This window comes from Molossus molossus, unplaced genomic scaffold (genome assembly GCF_014108415.1).
Source record: "Molossus molossus isolate mMolMol1 unplaced genomic scaffold, mMolMol1.p scaffold_m16_p_11, whole genome shotgun sequence".
NCBI lineage: Eukaryota > Metazoa > Chordata > Mammalia > Chiroptera > Molossidae > Molossus > Molossus molossus.
Genome location: NW_023425346.1, coordinates 57,137,180 through 57,162,283, shown reverse-complemented (window position 1 = coordinate 57,162,283; position 25,104 = coordinate 57,137,180). Strand labels below are relative to the sequence as shown.

The window sequence follows — 25,104 nt, the reverse complement described above, 5'->3', positions numbered from 1 at the left end:
CAATAATGTTCTTTGGTGTAACTGGTAGCTACATATATTACTTTTTAATTGTTAAGATTAACCTCATAAAAAATAATTATAAAGAAGTAAAGTGGCCCTGGCCGGTTTGGCTCAGCAGTTAAGAGCACTGGCCCATGGACCAGAGTATCCCGGGTTCAGTTCCTACTAAGGGCACGTACCTCGATTGCAGTTTGTCCACAGCCCCCAAAGAGGTCGTGTGAGTGGCAACCAGTCGATGTGTTTCTCTCACTTCGATGTTTCTCTCTCTTTCTTCCTCCCTCTCTCACTCCTGCTCTATCTGAAGACAAATGCAAAAATGTCCTCGGGTGAGGAGGAAAAAAAAAAATTGAAGTGGTAGAAGCTAGAATCTTCTTAAAATTTTATTTTACTATCCTGTTAGGAATTAGTTTAGGTTATTTCATTAGACTAATTTAAGTTTTTCTTTCCAGGGTAAATAGCATTACATGCATTTTACAATAACATTATGAGCAAATTATACTTTCTGGAAGTGCTATAGGTTTTCAAGTAGATTAAATATCCCTAATTTCCTAAGCAACTGTCTCCTTCCGACAAAATATTTTTAAAAATGCAAAATAAATTATCTATTCTTTCAAAACATTACCATAAATTTCAAATTAATAGAGTACAAACTCAGATTTATGCTTGAATAATAATTTTTTTGTTTCATGGTATGTTTTCTTAATATATTCAAGAAAAACTGCTTCCAAAGCCTAGCCTTTGAGACATATTTATTGTCAGCTGTCATTGCACCGCATGCAACCTTTTCATATACTCCTGTGAGCTGTGTTACCTATAGTTACAATCATTCATTCTAGGACACTATTGCCTCTACTAGTATTCAAAAGCTAGTAATTTGCTTCATTTTTCATTTTGGGAAAAGTCAGCTGCCTAGCTTGAGTAGCACCTATCCTGTTTAGTTCAATGCCTGCATGGGGATATCAATATACGCAAAATCAAAAGAGTATAAAAAGATTATTATCATAAACTTAAAAACTTTAAATTTATATGCTGTTTCATACAACTTAAAAATCTTTCATCTTCATAATCTAATTTATTGGTTTAGTACAATATTATTAATTATCTAATCCTGGATTTTTTTGTCACCCTTTTTCAAAATCCTTTTACAAACTGAGGCAAAACCTCACATTTTAAAGCAGCAACATCAATCTACAAGGCATCCTGCTAACAATTCCTGCAAACCGAAGATATCTGTACTATCAACAGTGGTAGAGTTGGGACCAGGACAGAAGTAGAAGTGATGTCTATCCAACAGCTCAGCTTCAACAGCAATAATGGGCCCCTTGATTCTGTTTTCCTCTTTTTCCATTTTCTCCTGATCCCTAACTTCCCTTTTACCCAAATAGTAAGCTTTTGAACTTATATGCCCAACATCCTGTGAATTGTGAATGTGTCAATAATCTTACATTCACTACAGTTCAAAGTGTGTCATAACCAAATTTCACTGAAATCAAATATCTCAACCAAATATATCCAGAAATTACATGCTCTAAAATATACAGAGGTATCATTTAGTTAATAAATTTCAAAATAGCATAGAAAATAAGAGGAAATGCTTACCTAAGTATTCTGGTGTTCCCATGATTTCCCGAAGTTCACACGCATTTCCTATTTTTCGAGACATTCCAAAATCTACAATTTTTATGTCCCCAAGAGGGTATATGCTGCTCAATAATATATTCTGTGGCTATAAAACACAACAAAAAAATGATCAGTACTATAAGCAATAAAAGTCTATTAGTCTCAGATCAAAGGTAAATTAAGTGGGACTTACTGTTTATTGAGTCATTCATCAAACATTTACCAAACAACTATTTAGGAGAAGCTATACATTCAATGATAAATAAAGTAAAAACTATACTCGAAGAGGATTCTTGGTTTGGAGGAAAAACATGGATACATAAACTGATTATGAGATATAGAATACTCAAGACTACTTAATGCTGCCCATAAGAAAGTCCAAGAAGGCTCTGCAGTAGAGATAATGCAAAAGATGCATCTTAGAGGATAAATAGGAGTATGCCAGTTAGAAAGATGCTCTGAAAAACAGTAAGACAGAAGGCATGAGGGGCTAAAAGGTATACATTTCCAGAAACACAAATGGTACACTACAGTATGATGACTATGGTCTGACAGTTCCTAGGTTTGTAGCTTAGACAGCAAGATGCATGGTAGAGTCTATGGAAGGGAGATTATTTAGAAAGAGGAGTCCAATGTTCAAAAAATAATATACAGATTGATTCAGATGTTAAGGTCCTTCAGTAGCTGTGGAGGAAGGATAAGGAGAAAGGATAATAAAATGAGAGGCTGAAGTGGTTAACAGGGTTTGGGAAAGGGATCTAAATGATCTGGGGTGGGGGGAGGAGGAGCCAAAAGAGAAAGCCACAAGAGAAAGATGAATGAGTATGAGGAAGCAAAGAAATGAAGACTACTAGGAAGTCATCTTCAGAGATGGAGGTCAGAATTGAGTATTTTAGAGGTAGGCAGTTTTATAAGATTGGAAGATCCAGGATGTAAGAGTAAGATGGAGTTCAATGATTTAAGGCTTAGAACATAGAGAAATGATGATTTTTAAGAGCCCAGTGATTAATGTGAGCTGCTCACGCATGCAGGTTTCTTCTCTGCCAATACAAATGTAAGTCTATGCAGCACACAGGTAAACAAAGAGCACACCCAGTGCCATCTAGACCAGCATGATCTGACTGCTGTTTCTTACCAACACCAGCCTGAAATTGTGCAAACCAAGAGTGGAGAAAGAACAGAATGTATTGTTACTTAAAAATACATATTACATACCTTTAAATCAAGGTGTACAATGTTATTCTGATGTAGATAATAAACTCCTTCAAGTATTTGTTTAATGAGTCTGATAATGTCACTTTCAGTGACCATTTCAGCCAGCTCAGGTAAACACAAGTTGAAAATTTCTCCACCTGCAGCACTGAAATAACATTCAAATAATAAAAACTTGAAAAATCATTGACCTAAATATGACACTTTTAAATATTGTATACCTGTTAAGTAAAAGACACGTGGTCATCTAAACTTTAGTCTCTATATATACACATTTAAGGATTAGAGGGAGAGTGTAGGATGGATCTTTAAGGAATAAAGTAGATGACAAGAATACTTCAAATTCTGCGTACTCATACTTGAATATTTAATAAATAAATTAAATAGCTTTATAATTCAATAATTGCCTTAACTATGAAATAAAAATAATAGCTAACACTAGGAGCTCAGCTCTGCTCTGTTCCTCCATTTTATTCATTTACATATAAATATAAATATCACCTATTTTGATCTTCATGACAATCATGGGAGGTAGGTGGTTATTTCCATTTTACAGATAAAGAAACAAGTACAAAAAGGATCAACAACTTGCAAAGGCCACACAGTAAATGGAAGGGCAGATCTGAATCTGTATAAAATAGGTGAGAATCAATATTCTTAATCAGTATCCTGTTTGGCACCAAATCTTTTATTTATTTGTTTATTTATTTAAGAATTAAAAAGCCAAAGAATGTTGACAAAGTCATAGTGAAAAATCCCTAGGTTTGGAATCAAATGATTTAAATTAAAACCCTAAATCTGCTATTTATAGCAATATAACGTAGGGTCAGTTACTTATTTTAGCTTCCCCATCTGTAAAAGAGAGATATCACTTAATGCAACAGATTGGTTTTTTTTGTTTGTTTGTGGTTTTTTTGAGGTCTAAATCTAAACAAATTAGATAAAAATGTCTCAGCTAGAACTTCATGTAAAAAAAAATCAAGGTGGTTAGTCATCAAATTTATAAGGTATGTTTGGCAATTTCTTAAGAGAAGCATATTCTATATGATAAAATACGAACTCACTCGCTCTAGAATACACTATTATTTTTACTTATTTGGGTCACTGCTATATTCACAGCATAGAGAACAGTGTCTGGCATGTAGAATGTGTTCAGTAAGTGTATGTTGAATGAATGAATGAATGAATGAATGAATGAAGGAACAGGCAGTTATTTTTCACAGCAGCTGAAACTGAAATTCAGAAATCTTTGTGTCTGCCAAGAGGAAGGAACATGTCATTATGTATTGGGAACCATAAGAAAAAAAATGGTGTCACAAATTTGAGTCTCACATTGAAAGTCATAGGACTGATCCTTCACATTGCTGATATAACTTACAATCGAGTCATCCATACAGAGCCTGCCAGCAGCTAGAGGACACAGGGCTTTGTTGCTTTACATTTAGTTCTACAGTCCAAAGAAAAGTGTGGGAGAGCCTATAAGGAACACATGTGAAAGCTCTGATCATGTATACTTCATACCTCAATTCCTCCAAACCTCTGCATCTCTCAAAAATTGCTGAGAAATAAACTTTAATATTTGTCTTAACTTTATCATGGTAAAGACAATCTGAGTATGAAACATTTAGTTTTATTTATTTTTCAAAAAAAAATTTTTTTTTCTTTTATCTTCACCCAAGGACACTTTTTTTTTTTTTTTTGCATTTATCTTTGGATAGAGTGGGAGGGAAGGGAGACGGGGAAGAGAGAGAAATAGAGAGAGAGAGAAAGAGAGAGAGAGAGAAACATTGATGTGAAAGAGACATATCGACTGGCTGCCACCCACACAAGCCCAACCAGGGCCAGGGACAAACTGCAACCGAGGTACATGCCCTTAGAGGGAATCGAACCCGGGCCTCTCTGGACTGCGGGCAGATGCTCTAACCTCTAACTGCTGAGAAAAACCTGCCAGGGCTCAAAAATATTTTTATTGCTTTTAGAAAGAGAGGAAGGGAGAGGGAGAGAAACATCAACGCGAGAGTGAAGCATATTGGCTGCCTCCTATATGCCCCCTACCGGGGATCCAGGTGGCAACCCAGGCATGTGCTCTGACTGGGAATTGAACCAGTGATCTTTCAGTGCATAGGATAAAGCCCAACCAACTGAGCCACACTGGGCAGGGCAAACATTTAGTTTGTCTTAAAATTTATAGTAGTAAAGTCTATCCTGTATAATTCTGCAAAGACACTGCAGATAATACTAATGCAACGGTAAGCAAATGTGCCTTTGTTTCTTCTACTGTAACATAATAATACATAATGAAAAATGATAGATCCTACTTTACTGGGTTGCTGTAAGCATTAAATAAATAAGTCATGTAAAGTACTGAATTCAACAGATGATATATGGATCAAAGCAGATCATCACAGTGTCTGACACATGGTAAATATTCAATAAATATTAGCTATTATAATAATGAGTAACAAATACTAATTCTATATCTAGCCAATATCCAGCCTTTATGAATTTAGGGCTTCTTGTTGAACTCTGATTATGAAGGCAATTTTAAAAAGTCTTTGCTAAATTAAAATCCAGGTTTAGAAATACTGTATCATAATAAAAATATATACAATATATTCTTAAGTGAAAAAAGGATTATAATAGAGTAGGTCCAATAGATCACAATTTGTTTCTAAAGGTAGCTACGCATAGACGGAAATACAAGAATAATTGTAAACTTCAGGAATATGCCATAAAGGTAAACATAGTTTACATATGATTTCCATTTTCTATATCTTCTAAATTTAACACAATAAATAGGTTATTACTTTTATAACCATGGAAAGTATCCTATGGGTTTTTTGCTTGCTTATTTCAGTCACAAGATCAAATACTATGATTGTGAGCCAAAAGACTGTCTCTTTAGTTTGGCAACTGACCAATGTCTGCTGTAGGGCTACCATTTTTCCCTCAAAAGAGGTACACAGGTGGAGCTATGGGAAATTGAAAATAAGCAAGAGTTAAGAGAAGGGAAAAAACAGATAACATAAGAAGCAGATTATAGAAGTTAGTAGAAACTGGATAAATATTTTGGCATGTAAAGGAGAAATATCAAGATAACCATAAATTTTAAATAGCTTAGTTAATATGGCAAGATGTCAACAACTGGTGAGTCAAGCTAAAGAATGTTAGTTGTACTATTCCATTACTGTTTTGGAAAAACATTAGCTACTTTTTACCCAGTCAAATATGCTGATGTCATCATGCAAGTAGATAACTTTTTAAAGGTCAGTTGAAGAATCTGACAAATGTAATAAAAAAAAATACATGAAAAGAGAAATCATATTGGTAGTATCCTGGGCTCTTCTGCAATTCTAATTTATTTTGAAGGTGTTATGATATACCTTATTTAGTATGTTAGTGTTCTGAGAAATGTACATAGTATTCTTTTTTTTTAAATGTGTTTTCATTGATTTTTTTAGAGAGATAGAAACATCGATGTGAGAGAGAAACATCAATCGGTTGCCTCCTGCACACTTCCTACTGGGGATCAAACCCACAACCTGGGCATGTGCCCTGACTGGGAATCAAACCAGGACCTCTCAGTCCACGGGACTGATGCTCAATCCACTAAGCCACACCAGCCAGGCACATAGTATTCATTCTTAAATGAAAGAACTATTTGTCAGTTTAACATTTTGCAAAGTAATCATTTTCATTTACAACTTAATTGCAGGCAATCAACTTCTTGGACAAAAACATTATTATTATTTTTTTTTTGCGTAAGTTCTTTGGTTTATCTCTTCCCTTCCCTTCCACTCCCCCTGTCTCCTCCCCTGAAGTTTGTCAGTCTGAACCCTACTTCTATATCTCTGGGTCTATTTTATTCATCACCTTATTTTGTTCATTATATTCCACAAATAAGTGAGATCATGTGATACTTGTCTTTCTCTGACTGGCTTATTTCGCTTAGCATAATACTCTCCAGGTCCCTCCATAACCAATGGACATAGACAACAATGCTGGGGGGAGGGAGGCGGGACTGGGAGAAAGGTGTCAATGAGGAAAAAAGGAGAAACATCTGTAAAAAATAAATAAATAAAAAGGCATTTAGGAAAGAAAAAATAAAAAAATAAAAAATTAATTTTTTATATATATTAACAAACCTCTTTATTCTTAAAATAACTAAATACTAAAATTAGGTTAATCTACTTTTAACCTGAAAAGAAAAGCAATAATTCGGGTTAGCTACTAAAAAGAATTACAAGGAAATTTAGAGCATCAGCCTGCAGTCCAGAGAGACTGGGGTTCGGTTCCCGCTAAGGGCGCATACATGGGTTGCAGTTTGTCCCCGGCCCTAGCTGGGTCGTGTGGGAGGCGGCCACTCGATGTGTCCCTTTCACATGGATGTTTCTTTCTCTCTCTCTCTCTCTCTCTCTCTCTCTCTCTCTCTCTCTCTTTCTCTCTCTCCCTCCCACTCAATCTGAACAAAAAATGGAAATGTCCTCAGGTGAGGATAAAAAATAAAAATAAATAAATAAAGAGAATTACAAGGAATTATAAAGAATTTATATTTTACGAATTTTCAAAACAAATACTTATTATCTCTTTAGTTTATTATAAAGCAGATTTATTTTATAAAAGACTATCAGAATCAAAAGCATACTAAACATAAATTTAGTTGATCTCTTCAATTGTTGCAGATGTTGAAACACATATTTTACACACTTGTAATAAATGTGTCAGACTGCCATGCAGTACAGGCACTATTTTAGTAACATGTCAGTATATTGGTTAACCAATCAGTTAGCTTAAGCATGCTCTTACCCCTACCTGATGAACTGTTGAATACTTGGATATTTTCAACTTTTCACTGACTTGTGGGAAGAGATATATTTTATTTCTATTGCTACAATTTGTAACACATTGTTCATATCATACATACTAAATGTGTTTCTTTGGTAAACAATATGCTAGGTATACCTTCATGCAAGTTTACCTTCTATTCTCCTTGGGTTACTCCCTGGATGTGTTTGTCAAATAGATGGGCAAAATATGTAAATAATTTAAATTCTATTTGCCTATCAGATTAATTCCCCCCCAAATTCATCAAATTTCTGTGCCATTAGCAATGAAAGTATATTCATATCACCACATTCCCCAAACATTTTATCATTTGTTTATTTTGTGCTATTTAATTAGTTTTAGTGTTTGTGGGGCTGTACACTTAGCTTTATGAAAATATTTGAATATAAATTATGTTCCTCTAATATTTTATCAACAGGAATGTTTACAAGTTACAGGTTCTTGTCATACTTTTATCATTCTTGTTCTTGACATTTCAAGTCACCATATCCCACCAATTAAAGTAGGTACTATACACATTTACTTAAATTTATTAAAGAGTATACTTACTATTCCAATACCAAAATGATTTCACTTGTGTTTTCATAGATTTCATGGAGATTAATCACATGGGGACAGGACTTTGCCAATTCAAGTACGGCAATTTCATGCAGAATCTCTGCTCGACAATCCTGTCCTCTTCTTCTCTTTTTCAGAAATTTTGCAGCATATTCTTGGCCAGTTGATTTTGATATACACTGTCTAACCACAGCAAATTTTCCTCTGGAAAAAAAAGTGACAATCAATTTTAACTTTTCCATGAAGAATAATATTAATATAACACAAATACTGTTATAGCTCTAACTTAAAAGTCAATCATTTAAAAAATCATGCCATGAAATTTATATTTTTCTCTTAACTGCTACATGTATTTTTATAAAATTTATAGTACTATTATTACATAAAAATTAAAAGGGCAAATGTAACAATAGGATAAGACAGAATTATATCTGTGCTTCACTATTAATACATTATCATTGCAGGCGGAGACCTCATTGTACACCAACTCCATACTATACTCTTCATGTAAATTATTGTGTTTAAATATCACAACAGTCCTGTCCTATACAGTATATGCTAACTTGGTTTTTCAGGCCCCAGAGAGGATTTATATCTTGATCTATTTCCAAAGATCATACACGTAATAGCTTTAACTCTAATCAAAATAGCTTTCCTTCAAATACAAAAAAATGTAAACGCAAAAATGGGTACTTGACGTTTAATTTTATTAGTATAATCACTTTGTCATTCAACACTACTTTTAACAAACTTTGAGGCTTCCTTATCACAATCTGTCAGCTGTATTACCAGTAAATCTCTTAGTATTGCTCAGTAGTCTATGAAGCCTATAACAGATATCAAAAGTATATATGTCCTATGGAGAGTACCTCAAGACACTTCAGCTTCAACTAAGAAAATTAATGGTTAGCAACAGCTATGTACAAACACACCCATCACAGTCATATATGTCATTTTAGGAATAAGCATGTATTTAGCTCTCTCCAATAGAGTGCTCAGCATCTCGGCCAAAATTTTAAGTCACTGGTAAATGTGTGTATTCTCAGCCTACAGTTGCCCAAAATCTAGTTTACCAAAGACCTACAGCTATTTTTATAAGAGACTTGTAAAAGCTATTAACTGCCTACCCGGAAAAATGTACACATGCCCTTAAGTAGAAAGTTTCACATACAATTCCAAAGGGTTTTCAGATTTTGAGCCCATTCATATACATTCTGAGCCTGAGTACAGGGAATTCAAAATTAAGGACCCCATCCTACGGCTCAAATTATTCTCTAGATACTAACAAATGAAGTCTAAATAAAGGATCTTCAGAGAGTAACTTTTGTTCTATCACTCCTCTTGTCCCAATTTCCCTTAGAATATACTTTTTTTTTTTTTTTTAATCCTTACCCGAGGATATTTTTCCATTTTTTGTACAGATAGAGTGGGAGGGAGAGAGAGGAAGGGAGAGAGAGAGAGAAACATCGACGTGAAGGGACACATCGAGTGGCTGCCACCCGCACGACCAACCAGGGCCGGGGACAAACTGCAACCGAAGTACGTGCCCTTAGCGGGAACCGAACCGGGGTCTCTCCGGACCGCAGGCCGACGCTCTAACCGCTGAGCCAAACCGGCCAGGGCAGAATATACTTCTAACATAGCATTTCTGGTGCTTTGCAAGGAAAACATTTTTATACATTTGATAATTGAATTGGAGGTGGGGGACAAAATATATTGCTTAACTGTATTTTACTTACTATTCTCAAGGACCAGTATGACAAAGATTCCTACTCTTTATTTCCCAATTTTCCTCCAAATTGGTGCCAATGAAATACACTGGAACTCAAGCTGAAAAATTATAGCTACTAATGCCAAAAAAATTAACCAAGCTATAATCTGACTCTTCTACATTTATCAAAATATAAATCAAGTCAACAACTCTGCATGCATAAACTTATTCTTTAGAAGACTTTTCATTTAATATTTGAGGATGTTTAATTTTAACTATAAGGTATTTTCTTGCTGTATGCAAAAGGAATATAAATTGATGCTTTTCAATGAGCACACAAAAAGGTTAATCATTCCCTTAACTTTATATTCAAACCACTTATATTTTATAGATTTTATACTGGATAAACTGAGTCACATTAAGATTAAATGACTTGTGAAAGGTCATATATGGAACTGGATTGTCAAGAATTAAACTGTGGAATGTGAATTCCTAGCTCTCTGTTCTAACCACTACAAAACAATTCCTCCTTTTAAGATAGATTTTTAAAGACGTGTAACTCACTCACTTCTGCCAATTCTCTCTTAGATTTAGAAATAAAAATTTGTCTAAAACAGAGGAAATTTTAAGTTTTATGAAGAAATCCATTTCGTAAAACTGAGCAAACAGAAATAGTAGGCCAAGAAAATTGTCCACATACTTTATAGCACCAATTGTGACCATTTAGTTCAGCTGTAATTTTATAAATGTATCTATAAGCCAGGATTTTCTCAGAAAAAAAACAGAAAAATTAAATAATAGCACTTTATCTAACTGTTTCAGGTATTCTAAAGATGCTCTCTTACACAAATTTAGCTCTCCTTTAATCCAGGGCAAAGGTGACCAACTGATATTGATAATTATTTGTCAATGTTTGCCACTAAGTAAAAGCCCCATGATGGCAGAGACTGTGTGTCCCAATTACTACAGTAATTATAAAAATCTACACTTTGCTAACACATAATAAAAACTAAAATCTGTTGAATAAATGCAAAAGTTAGGTACCTACTATAATACCATATATATTACTATTTTGAATCCTGTATTTAGAACATTTATATATTTAAAGTTTATTTGAGATTCTAATAAAAGTTTACATATATATTTATTTGCATACTATTAAATAAGGTTAAATATTTTTACCACACTTATCAAATGACTTAGGAAAAAATCAAGTATTTGATTTCTATTCTAAAATTCTAACTGTAGTTTAGAATTATCAAAATAAACTTTAATACTAAATATTCCTGTATCAAATTTAACAGAAACATTTAAGAAAATTAAAAACCCTTCACATGTACATATACTTAATTCATACCCTAAAAAGGCATATCTGACTAGATTTCCCAGCAGTGAAAAGGTCTAGTGGTTATCCTTCTGCATTCTAGAATAGACAATAAAATGTGAAAGGAGGGGGGAGGGTAAGCCACACAGGAAGCTGACGTTTATTTCTGCATCAGCCTCACCCTTCTGACCACAGAAGGCCTATGAAACACTTGCCTCAGCTGGGGGAAGGGTAGAAAAAAACTTACCCAATATGTTAAAAAACAGGAACAATGCAGAGTTTTGAGAAGAGTCAAAAATGAACTGTTAGCTATTTACTACGTTATTTTAGTTTGCTAAAGGAAAATAGATTCTAAAACACTAACATCTTAAAATTAATAAAAAGCAATTGATTTAGAAAGATAATTTTGTAGTTCACCACATGCTAGAATTACACATGTATATATTTCAAAATTTACAAGCCTCAGAAGAAACAAGATTTAATCCTAATTTCCATTTCACAAAGTATAGAATGTTAATATTGGTAAAGATATTAAAATAACTTAAAGCAAGTTCTCAGCAGATGAAAAGTCATGATTTCCAATTTATCAAGGTTTACTAATTAGATATATCAATATTTACCATATGACTCATTAGCCCATATCAATTTTAAAAATGTTAGGTCTCTTTCATAAAGATATTAGAAGATGAATATTAGAAATCTAAATTTGTTTTAATCAGATTCCATCAAGAGTTTTTTCTCTAAAATGTAAAAGAATACATCTGATTCAAGTTTATGATGGCATCTCATTTGTAAAACGATTTAAATTGTTCTCTGCAAATTTTAACTTTTCCAAAACCCTCAAAGAAATTTTATAAACTTTTTAGCTCCCATAATATCCCTTATTTTACAGTTAATTTAATAAATGTATGTACATTTATGCATCAAAATAGTAACTCAGAAAAATAGAAAAGAATGCCCTTTATTGTATTTACTGTTCAAGGCATTCAGTTAACCTGTTCAAAACAGTTTCCAAACATTTTTGCAACAGAAGGAAAATTGGAGACATCTAGTCCACCCTCTCATCAAAAAGAAAAGGAAATCACACAATTTTAGACAACTCTAGGTTCAGAGTAAAAATAGGTTAACTGTCATCCAGGTTAATTTGTTTACAACATACTAAAGGATGCCATAGGTCATATATTTGACATGACTGTTAAAAGAAAGAAAACTCCTAATGGAATCTTAGGCAACCTTAAATGTAGTTTTTTTTTCTATAGTGGATAGTAAGATATTGATAATACTATGTCTACTTCAAGTCTCCTTATTTTAAGACTGACAATAAAAAATACAAAGTGGTTCAGAGAAGGTTACTGGATCAAGGAAGGCTATCTGCACATCGTAAGATGAGCATTTAAGAAAACTGGCAATGTTTAGCCATATTCAAATCTCTGAAGGATTTTCACATGGACATTACATGCAGCTACAAAAGAAGAACTGTGTTTATTGGGTAGATGCTAACAGAGTAGAAAACAGAACTTGCTTTGTCTAAGAAGTGCTCACAAAGTGGAACAGACACATTCTGAGGTAGTGAGTTCCCCATCGTTGAAGCATTCAAGTTGAGGCTGGGTAAAAAGCTTGTCAAGAAAATTATAAAAAAGACTGCCATGTTGCATAAAAGTTTATATTTTAGAAGACCAGTAACCACTAAAGTCCTTCCAATGCAAAAATTCTATAACTATTCGATGTGGGATATAGGTAAGTAAAAGAAAACTTATGTTTTCCTGTTATAATGTAAAAAGAAACAATTATAGATTTAGAACTAAACAATTAAAAACATTCTGAAAGGTTTTTAAAACTATATTTTAATACATTAAAGCACTCAAATGTTTTAAACATAATTAAATAAATATACCAGAAATTATGAAATGTGCTTTCACATTTAGTTCTTAGTCTGATGAGGTAGATAGGTAGATATCATCCTTATTTTGCAACATCTGTAAAGAACATAATCACTTTTCATGATTCAATTTTTGTTTTCACTTTGAGATTTTCAAAGATAAAAATTAATCATACTATTTTACTGTACATTTATCAATGCAAACACAGACTTAGTAAACTATTTCTACATAAACCAAAACACTGCTTCCAGAATTAAAATCAAACTGAGGATAAAAACTAATAATTTTCTAACCCTTTGTTAAGTGTCTTTAATTTAAAGTTCAACAGATGCTGAATATATAACTTAAATAACTTGGTATATCTTTTATAACTTCCATATATATGAAAATGGTAGTGCTAAAATAGTCTTATAATCGCAGGTCACCCCTACACATTAAGGAATTTACTCCTTGGTTAAATCAAAATAGATTAGTATTAGTGTAAGTACAAGTTTTACTTATAGAATATATTCTTTTTTTTTTTTCTTCACCTGAGGACATTTTTGCATTTATCTTTAGATAGAGCGGGGAGGGAGAGAGGGAGAAAGAGAGAGAGAGAGAGAGAAACATCAATGTGCGAGAGAGACATCGAGTGGTTGTCACCCACACGACCCCAACTGGGGCTGGGGACAAACTGCAACGGAGGTATGTGCCCTTAACGGCAACTGAACCCGGGACTTTCTGGTCCGGGGGTCGACTCTCCAACCACTGAGCCAAACTGGCCAGGGCTAGAATATACATTCTTTGTCATACAGAATTATACTATCAAATATAAGTTGTTGTTTTTTGTTTCATTTAGGAAAGAGGAGGATAATCTAACCATTTTTTTTTTTTTAGCCCAGCACAATATCCTAGGAATTTTTTATTTAACAAAAACTTATATAGCACTCTAATAAGTGCTTTATAAATATTAACTAATTTAATCCTCACAACAACCATGTAAGATAGAAACAATTACCTTCATTCCTGCTTCTCAGATGAGGAAACTACAGCACCAAGAGGTACAGTAATTTAATTGAGATCACAGAGCCTGTTGGTAGTTCACTATGCTGAAGCTGCCACTTCCCGTGTACCACCTCAAATAAAAACCCTGACCTACTATTAGGGGCTCTAAAGTTAGGTGGGATATATAATATATCATAAAAGCTCACTAACCCTCTAGTCAGTTAAAACTAGACCTTGTATAATAAAAGCAGAGATGACGACTTTTATTTCTAATCATTGTTAAATAATGATTTTTATATAACTACAGGCATACAAATCCGAAATGTGAATTTAAATAGCATACAAATAAAATGTCCTTACCTTCCTAGCTCTTTAGATGTCAGTGTATAAAAATTATTAAAGTTTTCCATTTTTATTGGAGTTTGAGGAGTTGTAGTTAGTAAGCCTGAAATACTTCGGCAATCAAATCTTCTCCTTGACATGTTAGATGACTTCTAGATATGCTTCTTGAGTCACTTATTTTTACCTATTAAAAACAAACAAAAAAACAGAAGATACAGGATATAACTTAAATGTAATTAAGAAAAAAGAAAGATGTTATCTCAGACAGGATGTGCATTACATTATCAGCTCCAAATATAGCTATAAGATGCAACCAAAAAGAAGATTTAAAATGCACACATATAAACTGGTACCACCTCTACATCACTTGAACTAAGTTACTGACTTCATTCAGAATAAAAACCACTGTAAAAAAAACTGTAAAATGCTTTTAAAAATATTTGTAATAATTTAATACAAGAAATCATTCTATTTCATTTTTAAACTTCCATTCTTTAAAAGTTATATCTTTACAATACAAGATAATTTATCATAGCAAAGTAATGATTATTCTTTTTAAATTTAATTTCACATGGCCAAACAAACTTGGGGGTGAATTCACATTTTATGAGTTACAATACTGACATCTGAGTGACTGCAAAAAATAGAATTTGTTTTACGGACTGTCTACATTTAAAGACTAAATTCAAAGACTTTCATGGGTCTTAGAGTTTCTTTCTTTTGGCAGAAGCAGGCACAGAGGCTGCCATGTACGAAGAGCTCTATAATTTTGTTGAATGAGTGACTGACCACACAGAAAGCCTCATTCTGGAGTTCTGATGCATATCTGAAGCTCATATTTATCTCAAACTTGGTGATATTTACATGTATTCAGTTTTAGCATCAAAACTACTATTTCACATTAATGGAATTCATATAATAATAGCAGACTATATATGTTAAGATACTTCTCATTCTCTGCTATGCCTATCTAATAAAAGATCCAGTATTCTTCTTCTAGCACCCTCTTATAATAACCCCCTAGGATTTTTTTCTTTCTCGGCCACATTTTTCTTCTAATTTTCTACTTGACATGTACTGGTTCTTTATCTTCCTAAACCCAAATTCAACTTAGCAAATAAGTAGTGTGGTTGAGTTCAGTGTTTTCGGCTTCTGTTTTATTGGTTTTATTCTTAAGTCAGAAAATTTTCTCTAGTGCTCTTGGTCTTTGGGAAAACAAAGTCATAACAAGTTTGGGGGTACATCTCTAGTAGTCTAAGCATAGCAGCATAGCATTCTGAAATAACATTTGAACTGAATCACATCTAGGTATGAATCCCATATATCCATCATACCAACTACGAGATCTTAACCAAATTATTTAACTTGGTTACTGTTATGGGCTGAATTGTGCTCCCCTAAAAATTCGTATGCTGAAGTCCTAACCCCCAGCACCTCAGAAAGTGACTGTATTTGGAGATAGGGCCGTTAAAGAGGTAATAAAGTTAAAAATGAGATCATTAGGGTGGCCCCTGATCGAACAGGACTGGTATCCTTATAAAAAGAGGAGATTAGGAAACAGAAATACACAGAGGGAAGATCATGTGAAGATACAGGGAGGTCATCTACAAACCAAACAGAAAATCCTCAGAAGACATTGACCCTGCTGAAACTGATCTACCCTCCAGAACTGAGACAATAAATTTATGTTGCTTAAATCACCCAATCTGCAGTACTTTATTATGGTAGCTTAGTAAACTATTTTAATACAGCTTCTTTTAAAAATAAGAAATAAATATTTCAAATAAATATCATAACAAACACTTGCTTTTTCAACCTTTTTACTTTGCCACATTGTGTTTAAATTAAAAACAAGTAAGACATCATAGACACAGTTGAAGTCGGTCCCTTCTTTTCATTCCCAGTTTATATTCCCACTACCACTGGGTGGGAGGGCTTATCATTTCTTTGTCAACATTTGTCCCATTTGGACTTCAAATTTTGGCTATTCAAGTGTGATGAAGGTGAAATGGAATTTTGTAATTTTCTTTGTATTTCTCTGATTACTAGTGAGAAATGCTTCCATCTTGCTGCCTCTAAAGTATGGATGATAATAGAATCTATCTTGTAGAGCTCTAAAGATTACAAATTAAAATATGAACTCATGCAGAATGACACTGTTATGATACTTGTCATGAGACTATATCATGATTGTCTAATACATAAATAATTGTTAATATCCTAGCCAAAGATACTCTATAAGCAGTCTTCTGCCAGTGTTGAGTACCCTGTTTCCATATACAAAACTCTCACCCCAAGTAAGCTTAAACTCAACTCTTAAAATTCTATCTTTATAATTTTGTTTTAATGAACAATGTATGCACTTTCTTAGTTCTGGTGGCACTGAATTTCATTGGTCACATATTCCTCTCTTAAAAAATGAATACAGTTACCAATTTCTATGCTCAATCTATTTTTTCAGGTCATCTTTGTGTTTTTACAAATTTATTTCTAAATTTAAAAGTCTATGTGGAATCTAAAAAACAAAACAAACAAAATTGAAACAGACTCAAAGAGAGCCGATTGATGACTGCCAAAGGGGAGAGAGATTGAGGGCCTGGGTGAAAAAGGTGACGGGATGAAGAAGTACAAATTGGTAGTTACAAAACAATCATAGAGATGTAAAGTACAGCAATAGGGACTATAGTCAATAATACTGTAGTAACTATGTACAGTGCCAGGTGGGTACTGGAAATATTGGGGGGAGTACTTTGTAAAGTATATGACTGTCTAATCACTATGCTGTACACCAGAAACTAATACATGTAAACTTTAATTGAAAAATAAAATTAAAAAATAATAATTAAAAGTCTACAAATATGAATGCTTATGATCACATTTACATTATACGTGTGTGTGTGTAATACATACAGAAAGAGATGTACCTGTATTATGGATACAAATTGGACTATATTCTCAACATTGTTCATCAATCAGGATTTGGGAAAGATGAGAACAGAACATATCAAATTCAATCACAGAGACAGAATATAGACTTCTGAGTCTAAGATGTTCACCTCATCTAGATTTTAGAACCTAAGATGTTTATCTCATGCTGTAATATTATCAGTTACAGAGTAATCTATTCATAAGAACTCTAGTAGAACTAAGATATATTTTACAAATAAGTATTTTCTGCTCTCAAGTTTCAAAAGAATCAATATGGATCTCACATATAGTCAAAATTTATGTTCAGTGAAGTTTTATGATAGTGGTGGGGGGGAGAAACTTATGGAATGAATGAAAACCCCAAAGTCCAACACCAGGGAAATGGTTAAACACACCTAAATAATATACTCAAGAACTGTGCTTTCAAAGAATCTTTTTTTACTAAAATTATTAAGTGAAAAAAAGAAGACATAAAACTTTATATACAATATGAAAATTTTGTGGGGCAATATAAAAGCAAATAGAAGACTGGAAAACAATGGCAAAATGTTAATAGTGGTTATCTTTGGGTGGTGGGATCATGGCAGTATTTATACTTTCCTGTGTTTAAGTTATCTACACTAAGCTGGTAATACTTTAGTAACTAATAAAAATTAATAATACCTTTGGGTCAAAAAGATGGACATAAATATATATGACTGGACTCTAAATGCAGAAACCCATTTGCAACAGCAAAACATCTCTTTATACATTAAGGGTTTACTGGGAGAAGTGCAAGAGCCATTACTCCTCAGGTTTTTCAAGGCCCCAACATTTTCTCTGCATTTATACAGAGGAGATGGTGTTCATTATCCAAATAATGCCAGTTCTTATGCAGAGACCATATAAGCATTTAGAATAAATGCTAAGCAAGAATTAATGTCTTGTTTAATACTGCACAGAAAAAACAATTTAAGAAATTCCAAATTAATTTTATAAATTCTATATAATGAATAACAATTTGTAACCTTGACATGCCTTTATTATGTCTGTCACTTATGAAAATCCAAAATCATCCTGGGATCCCTTAAAAAAATCTAAAATGTTGATATCAAAACACAATGTTAATTAGTAAGTGTTTAAAATACCTATTATTTAGTATATATTTGAAGAAAAAAGAACTTAAGTTTGTTTTTTGTTTTTAATGATTGAAATAAATAATGACAATCTAAATAAGGCTTTGTTACTCAAGCTACTAAGTAGTATTTCCTAATACAGAACATTGGTTTGTATTTATTTTTCACCCTAACAAATTTTTCTTCCCACACATGTACAGGTGGTCATCATAATGAATGAATATACCACAAGTATTTGTATGATTATACATGTAGCTGAAAACAGCACTGGGCAATCAGCAGTTTTTAAAATACATGTTAATACAAAACTCATTATTTGAACTGTGATATATTTTACTACAGCTCTGAATATGCTGGAACACAAGCCATGCCTCAGAAAAAAACAAAGAGCACATTTCTGATGACTGAATCTTACTTATCCACTTATTGCTAATATACAGTACCTATGTTACAAATTGCTTTAGGTATTTATATAGCACCCCTTAAGTGCATTTTCCTTCTATTTACTGCGCTTGAACCAGTTGCCACAACCTAGATATTTTTCCATATCCTCTCCTTTGGCCAATTTTGCATATAGCAGAGCTGAATGTCACCTTTGTCCACCAAACCTCTACAAACATCTGGTTGCCCTTCATATAAGATTTAATCCTTGAGTACATAAAGGTTATCAGTAAGCTCTCTATTTCTTCTATTCCCTTCAACTCCAACAAACAATCCTCAACCTTTTCTTGTTTTCTACCATAATTCACAGACCTATAACTATGTTTCACTCCATTTCAAATTCATTTCATAACACTTTATTAGGTTATACTAATAACAAAAATATTAAGGGATTTAGGAAATTTATGTGTGAATGCATGTGTGTGTGTATGTGTGTGTGTAGACACACAATCATAGACACCACCAAGCACTAGAAAATAGTAAAAGAGTAATAGAAGGCAAGATACAATTAAGCTTTTAATTACATAGCACTACTAGGAATAATAGTATCTGAAACTTATTTACAAAAATTTTTTTTATTAACACCCATTACAATAATTGCAATAAGAATTCAGATATAGATCAGTAAAGGAAGGAACAGAAAGAAATGTTAGACTTGATCTGGGTCTGAAAAGGAGAAAGCAAATGTGATGTGGTCAAAAGTAAGACAAACAATCCCTATAAACCTCTAAATAGCTCTATTTTTAAAATATTCATCATGATATTCATTTCAAACTTATCAAACAAAAATGTTTCATGAAAATAGAATATATCCTATACAGTAAATGAAAACACCTAGAGAATTAAACGGTCTGCTTTGATCTCTTCATTAGCTTCCCAGTATGTACAAGCTATTAAGTCCTTATAGCATGACACACACAAGTGTCTGAGGCCAGGTGCACATCAGCTTAATTTCCTGCCACACTCATATCTCATATTTTGCCTTCACATCTCTGTTATACTTTCCTGCCTGAAATATACTTTCTACCTTTCCTTAAATGGTTAACTTTTCTTATGCATCCTTCATATCTCCACACAGAATGTGATCTCGCCCCCACCCCCGGAAGCTTTGACTTTTTAAAAACCCACAGGTTGGGTAAAGTGCCTCTCCTGTATGCTTCAAATAAGAACCTTGACATATCTCTGTACCTCAATATCTAACATACTAAATTCCAATTATGCTTAGTGTCTAAAAAACAGCAACCATTTACTTTTGTGCCTAAACTCCCAGCAAGGTGTCTGGCACCTGGTAGGAACTTTCAAAAGATTTGATGAACTGGATTCTAAGAATTACTAAACACAGCAAGAAGAATTTGTAGGTACATCTCAAATCATCAAAGGTTGTGCAGAACTTGCGATCTATCTTGAAATTATAGTATTAGAGCTTCAAATGCAGCTGGTCTCTGCTTAATTTAGTATTTGGTCAAATAAAATAAGGTATATTTTATATTGCTATTAAATATTTTCAATTCTAAACAGGATGACCAAAACTGTGAAAATATGGACATTATTTTATCATATATTGTAATATAATACCAACAGACCATTTATTTTAGACTTGATCTGGGCCTTAAAAGGAGGCTATTTATTTTGTATTTACCTGCTTTTCCAGACTAGGTAGCCACCTGTCTTTATGTAAATACCTATTACAGCTAGGAAAATCAATATTTCAAGAGCTACTTCAATCAGGAAATTAATTCAGATACTGCCTTGTCAAGGACTGATCAATCTAGATTTTCCTGAAATAAATTTGAAAGGCAATGGAAAGCAAAGTGAGGCACACGATTACAAGGAAACAATTCCTTTCTACATCGGCATTTATAGCTACAAAATTTTCCCTAGGAAACAGAGAAATTGGAGATGTGTTTATCTAGCATCAGTCAAAATAAAAAAGGCGGAAATTTCTGCTAGTGTGGCAGAGGGATCCATTTTTAGTCACTGATTAGAAGTGGTAAATGTAATGATGTAGACATAGGAATAACGATGATTTCCAATTTCAGAGACTTTATTCTTTATATGTATTCTATTAACGTATTTTTTTGTTTTTTTAAAGATTGAATAGAAAGAGTAAATCAAGAATTTAGTCCTTTGAAAATCACAGTAGCAAGCCAGATAACTGACTCTAGTCCAAGCTGTCTAGCATATATTCTATCCAAGGGTTGAAGTCCTGGATAACGACCCCAGCCAGCCCTGATTCTGTGCCAGGACAGTAAGGCCTGGTGCCATCTTTTCTAATTTCAGAAAAAGAATCAAACCCTATAATTGTGAAACAGTATAGGAAGATGTTGCAAAACAAAAATAGTGGCCAAGAAACACACAGTGCTTGTCATTCATCAGATGAAAAATTAAGTTTTTGTTGTAAAATAAAGTACTGTTTACTTATAGTATCACTTAAGTACTGTTTATTCCATAACTATTCTAATGCAAAATGGAATGTGATCATTTAAGGATTAAAGATGAACCTACTACCACACTGTTAATATAAAAAATTTTAAATGCTTCAAGTATAACTGTGCCCTCTTTTGGGGAAGAAGTTGCCAAGAGTCAGGGGTGCAACAAAATATGTTAGTTTTATTAACATATAAATACTATTAGCATATAAATATTAAAAGAAACGAACTGACCAGTTTAAATGTCAAAATTCAAGGTTAAATGTATTTGCTGGGGTGAAGGATACATAAATGAAGAAAAAAAAAACTTTAACAAAGTATGTCTTGAAAATTACATTTAGCACAACATATTTAGATAAAAATATGTGCTTGTAACTTAATTTATAAGTAAATTTATTAATTAAAATATTCAAAGAAATATGCTTTGATTATAGTCTATCATAGAATATATGCCACTTAAAATTAAATCACTGAATTTTGTCATCAATATTGTGGAAAACTAAAGCAACTAAAACACTCACAGTTTTCCCAAGTGGAAAAGAAGTACATAAATGACTGTTAATGTTTCTGACACAATCAATACCTGCAGGATGCAAAAAATTCTTTAAAAAAATAAGAATCAATCAAAATCCTTTAAAAGCAGAAAATCTAGAAGCACTCTTGTTTAGCTGCCAATTTTATATACAGGAAATATGCTCTACAGTATAATATATGTGCAATTTAATGACAATTTTATGATTAAGTGAAAGTGTTAGCATGGATTTCCTTGATTCTTGGGTTTTAAATTGGGGCTCTAAGACAAACAAAAAAAGGTTGATAAGAAAATTCTCTCATAATGATCAAACAGCTTCAAAACAGCTTTTAAAATATGTTTAAATGTTTACTTAACAGTAAAACACTGTCAGTGCAAAAACTAATTCTACTTTAACCAAACTGTAATGCACTCTTCAATGAGCCCAAGAGAAACCACAACCATTCTGTATGCACAGAAAAAGAAAGGCCTTCAGATTATTACACGTTTTACTTTTTAAATTCATATACACTGCCATGTAAGTATATTTCACTTCAACTTCAGATCCGTGATTCAGAAAAATTACCTAAAATGCACATGCATCTCAAAAATAAAGCAGCTATTAGTAAGAACTCCAGTTATTAAAATATTAAACATATTTTAAAAAAATTTAGCCCTGGCCGATTTGGGTCAGCAGTTGGAGCGTCAGCCTGTGGACCAGAGAGTCCTAGGTTCGGTTCCCGCTAGGGGCACATACCAATACATACATACATACATACATACATAATTTAACATCTTCTCAGAAGATGAAGGGCAGAAGAGGCGTCTTAAACTAGGGCAATGTTTCTATGGACCTGCTTTTTCAAAAGTACACAATTCTATGTGGTTTAATACTGTACTTATGAAACAAACATTTTGGGGTTGTTGAAAACTACTTCTGGACAGTTCACTATGAAACTACTAAAGGGCGTATCGATGAGAAAGGTTTATCGTTTTTCTGTAATGAAATCGTGCTCCCGGTTCGTAGCTGTCACTTGTCCAGCCACCTCCGTCCGCCACGCGGTCTGAGCGCACATCCCCGAGCCTTGAGTCCTCCGGGGGCCTTCCCGCAGCAAACATCGCTGCAGCCCAGCATATCGCTAGTACCACAGATGTAAACATCTGCGTTGGCAAAGCAACCAGTGAATGTGACACGCAGACCGAACACTGACATTAGGTCATGTGGATGGAGTTTTTACATGTATTTTCTTCACTTCAATATGCAACTCGATGTCGGAGTGACTAGTCTCATCACAACTCCACCCGCCCTCTCTACAAAAAACGATTATCAGTCACCAGCTGCCACGAAGTCTCTTTCAACTCTGTCTCTACCTCTCTCTCTACGAGAATTCAAGTGAACTTTTCCCTGCACTGAAAGAGCTGGGTAAATGTCAAAATCATGTGGTGATACAGTCTGAGCACAGGCCATGGACACTTAAGAGGTTACACGGCGTCCAAGTAAAATCCGATCGCGGAAAATCACGGAACCACGGCCGTTCGTCTTTCCCACCCCTTGCCTTGAGAAACTTCGCCCGCAGTAACTCAGAACGTCCCACAGCCGAGCACAAACTTTCTCCAGACGAAACAGCTGTGCGCGGGACGTGCCCACGAGTCCAGATGTGAACACGTCCGGGGCCCACACCACGGCCGCGAGCGCGGGGGGGACCTCAGGGCCCACGTCGACGCGACCGGGAAGGGACGCGCACGAGCCGGCCCGGACGCCGGCCCCGCGGGACGCGACCCGGGAAAGCCCGGGCGGCCGGGCACGGCGCGCGCACGCACACCGCACGCACAGAGGGCCCGGCCGGGACGGCGTGGGCAGGACCCCGGCCGCCCCCCGCGCCCAGCCCGAAGGAACCGGGGAAGCAGGGCTCCAGCCGAACGCGGCGACGGGCCCGGGGCGGTCGGGCCACCGGAGGAGTGGCAGAGTCCGAGCCAACTCCGCCAGGCCGGACGGAGGGTACCCCGGGTCCGCCCTCACCCCGGGCCCTCCTCGGGACTCCGCCCACCTAGGGGTCCCGACCCCGAAGGTAAAGGGGGCTGGTTCGGAAATGGAGTCGCCGCCCCTAGCCTAGCCGTCAATCCCAGCAGGACCGCGGACACGCGAGGAGGGAGATACTGACCGCTCCGGCCGCAGCAGGTTCTCTCCAAGTTGGCCCCTCCACGGGGGCTCCCGTCCCGCCCCACGCCGGTGGCCCCGACAGGACGCGTCCTCCAGCTCTAGCCGGGTGAGGTTCCGGGTGGCTCCGAGCGTGCAACACCCACTTTTATTCTTCCAGCAGTTGTGACCTGGCCCTTTGTGAGGTGGCTCCCGGCCCCTTATGAGGTGGTTCCCGGCGACGGCAGCGGAGACGGTGACCCGAACTTACAGTTGAGGTTTGAAAACTGCAGCCGCTTTGCGGGGCAGTGCTGTTTGCTCGATCCCACCCCCTCCGTCAGGAGAGCCAATCCGAGCGCGTATGGAGGGCGGGGCCGTCACGTGATTGGCGGGGCGGGGCTCCAGCCGGCGGCGCGTGCTACGGGGCGGGGCCCCAGCGGTGAGAGGGTGTGGCCCGCGCCGGGTGAGCAGGAGGCTGGGCGGAGCTGCGCTGCAGGTGGGGCGCTGAGGTAATTGCTACCAGGGAGGGGTGAGGTGGGCGCTGCTGGGCCCGCGCGCCGGGCTGTAACTCCAGTCGGCTGCACCACTGCTGCCTTCAGAGTGGGCAGTCCACGAGGTGTGAGCATAGGCAGACTGGGGAGAGGGAAGGAGCAACAGTAGCCTCTCCCCACTCATCCCCAGACTTCTGTTCCTACCGGAGACCTGTTTTCTGCCTCTTCCGAGTCTTCTTCCTCGTGACCAGAGCCCACCCGGAGGTGCAGAGCCCAGTTCGCTACAACTTGCCGCCATCGACGTCGCCTCGGCGAACCGCGTCTTTCCGAGGCGCGGCTGAAAGGCGGTGGAAGGACAGGTCCCCGTAGGGGGAATGGCTGATTTTGCATAGAGGGTGCTAACCGAAAAGACCGAAGCCCGCAGTAAATGACTCAGTGTCTGTTATCCCTTGAAGAGAATGAAAAGGCTGCAAATTCTGTGCAAGACACAATTGAGTTTTTGTCTTGTTCTATATAATCTAGGATTGGTTGCAGAGTATATTTACAATAATTGTAGAAGACTATTGGGAAGATATA

At 35.6% G+C, this 25,104-nt stretch overlaps 1 protein-coding gene across 1 annotated transcript in view; it reads right to left on the bottom strand.

Annotated features, from left to right (window-relative positions):
- The window catches only part of STK17B (serine/threonine kinase 17b), a 28,073-nt gene extending 3,739 nt beyond the window's left edge, over window positions 1–24,334 (bottom strand). The window contains exons 1-5 of the mRNA XM_036255081.1: window positions 24,063–24,334; window positions 14,495–14,660; window positions 8,227–8,439; window positions 2,836–2,980; window positions 1,600–1,726 (exon numbers count right to left, since the gene is read on the bottom strand). Coding sequence (XP_036110974.1) covers window positions 1,600–1,726; window positions 2,836–2,980; window positions 8,227–8,439; window positions 14,495–14,616 — 607 coding nt within the window. The 5' untranslated portion in view covers window positions 14,617–14,660; window positions 24,063–24,334. The remainder of the gene's footprint in view (window positions 1–1,599; window positions 1,727–2,835; window positions 2,981–8,226; window positions 8,440–14,494; window positions 14,661–24,062) is intronic.
- Between the last annotated feature and the right edge of the window lie 770 nt (window positions 24,335–25,104).